The sequence below is a fragment of the Palaemon carinicauda genome, chromosome 2, assembly GCF_036898095.1.
Source record: "Palaemon carinicauda isolate YSFRI2023 chromosome 2, ASM3689809v2, whole genome shotgun sequence".
In the NCBI taxonomy this organism is placed as follows: domain Eukaryota; kingdom Metazoa; phylum Arthropoda; class Malacostraca; order Decapoda; family Palaemonidae; genus Palaemon; species Palaemon carinicauda.
The window spans coordinates 9,574,671-9,577,170 of record NC_090726.1 but is presented as its reverse complement, the minus strand read 5'-3'; the positions used below and the strand labels follow the sequence as shown (position 1 = coordinate 9,577,170).

Sequence of the window (2,500 nt, the reverse complement as noted above, 5' to 3'; positions counted from 1 at the left end):
ACATTATCCTTTAGAAGCGACAAATATATTTGGAAATTTCTCATTGCTGACGTCACATTGCCAATTCTCAGTGCAGATTTCCTCTCACACTTCCACATCCAGGTCAATGTAGCTCACCGCTGGATAGTCAACGCTAATTCGTAATCCTCAACGCCTCTCCAACCCAGGGAGGGTTCCACATCAGCACACCCGCGGATACCTACGACCACCTTCTCACATCATACCCCGAAGTTTTCAGTCCAGAACTTTGTCAAACGACCATGGTTCCTGCGAAACACTGTAGTTATTAGCATATCAAGGCGATAGAGCCCTAGTGTTTGCCAGATTCATACGTCTGGCACTGGATCATTTGGCAGCCACTAAAGAAGCGTTTGCCAAAATGGAAGAAATCGGACTTTGCCAAAAGGCCTCAAGCCCATGGTCGTCACCCTTACACATCGTCCTTAAGAAAGATTGTTCTCTGCATTTGTGTGGGGATTAAAGGCGTCTGAAGATGCAGACAGAACTGGATCACTAACCCCTCCCAAACATCGCCAGACTGACCTCCTACTTGCACAAAGCGAAGGTTTTCTCCACGCTTGACCTCCTGAAGGGATGTTATCAGGGGCCCATGAACCCAGAAGACATCCCCAAGACCACCATCACCACTCCCTTTGATGTATACACCAATTACTTCTGTTTTGGCCTTCATAATGCTGGGGCCACTTTTCAACACCTCATGGATGGCATCTTAGGGGACCTCCCCTTCTTTGTACGTTACATGGACGACACACTTGTGTTCTCTTCCTCCAAAGAGAAACACCTCCGTCATCTACGCATCATGCTCGACCACCTACAACAGAACGGCCTTGTAGTCGATGCAACTTTCTCTCCATTATGAAATTCTTAGTTCCCTGCTCAACATATGTAATGTATTTAATCTTCTAATTTCCCAAGGATTTTAAAAATATTGTGAATATCACCATATTTATCTCTAAATATTCCGTTCACCTTAGGCTGAATACCTGCAATATTAATGACGTAATTCTTTGACGTTCACAACGAAAACATGAAATGAAGCAGGAGAGTAAAGAGGGTAATATCATCTCCAGTCAGATATTTGAGAAAGATATATAAGGTGGCGACTCAATCCACAAAAACACATAAAAATGTGAACAGCCTAGCAAGGAGTTGTTGCTAAAGAGAAGAAGGGAAGGAACCTATGAAATGCTGTTTAAAGTGGGAAATGGAGTAGGTGTCACATAGAATCAATCAGTGAGTTTGATGAGCGAGAGGAACCTTTTGGCCCATTCTTTTGAATGGATTAGAGATATCAGGATCAATAATTGCAAACATATAAGAATACATAGAACCCTGTCATTCCGGAGAGGAGAAAAATAAGCAGCCTTAAGGAGGTTTACACGGGGATTATTTACTGGCACCAGTTACTAACAGCAAGTAAACTTTCCAGGATAGTAAGCATTTACACGAGAATACTTTTCCATTGCACGGGGATAGTTTGCTGATGCCAGTAAACTATCCCCGTGTAAACCAGCCTTTAGAGCTATTCTTGTATTGAAACGTTTCTCTACAGATTGCAATAATCATTGTCTAACATTAATGATAATACAGTTCCTAATCTAAATATAAATACTGGTTATGTGTTATTATAAGTAATCTTAGATAAACAAAGCAGTGTAAAATTGCAGATTATATTAGAGAATGATAATGACACAATAGAAGCTATCTAGCACTCTCTTATTTAAAAATTTAGTACTGAACATTCTAACCATGACAAGGAATTGTTATCACTTCTTGAATATAAAAACCTTTCATATTATTCTAATTGAATTGAGGAGTAGTAATGGTATGAAGAATAAGATAAGAATTCTGTTTACCCCTTCAACTTACAGAGAGAAAAAGCTTATTTATTAATCATATACTCATTCCAAAATACAGTACAGGAATTGTGTTTATCTATGCTTACTGTACTTAATAATTACAGGTACAGTACGTGTAAACTTGGGGATGAGTCAAAGATGAATTGGTTCTCCCAGTGCTTTAATGAGACTATATAATGTATAATCTTCCACTTATCACAATGAGCTTGCATCACTTCCTTCATAAGTAAAATATCCTTTTTTGTAAACAACTAAAATATCCTTATTTATAATCAAATGCCCCATATGGCCCTTATGCGCTACATTAGCCTACTTATCAACATCTATTCTACGAGTATCACTGAAATGGCAGTTATAATATTTTCTCTGACTTCTTCAAATAGTCGCTGAAGTATGCCACGAGAAAGCCCTCACGTTTTTCATAGCGTGGAAGTCGAATCAGTACCTCGTTAGCTTGGTGCAGGTCATTGAGGGTGTAAGAAGTTTCTGGGTTATGCAGGAGTTTGGGGACGAGCTCGGCGCAGTGCCCAAGTGCAGCCAAAAACAGGGCGTTTGAGTAGGTTCTTCTAGTGTATGTGTTTTTTATGCTAATCAACAGATTAGCAGCTTCTTCTTCTACT

At 39.6% G+C, this 2,500-nt stretch overlaps 1 protein-coding gene across 2 annotated transcripts in view; it reads right to left on the bottom strand.

Annotated features, from left to right (window-relative positions):
• Window positions 1–2,023: 2,023 nt before the first annotated feature.
• Window positions 2,024–2,500, bottom strand: part of LOC137615211 (uncharacterized) — a 19,427-nt gene continuing 18,950 nt past the window's right edge. For both annotated transcript variants that reach the window (XM_068344874.1, XM_068344884.1), the window contains exon 4: window positions 2,024–2,500. This exon is cut by the window's right edge and continues 476 nt beyond it. In XM_068344874.1, coding sequence (XP_068200975.1) covers window positions 2,233–2,500 — 268 coding nt within the window. In that variant the 3' untranslated portion in view covers window positions 2,024–2,232.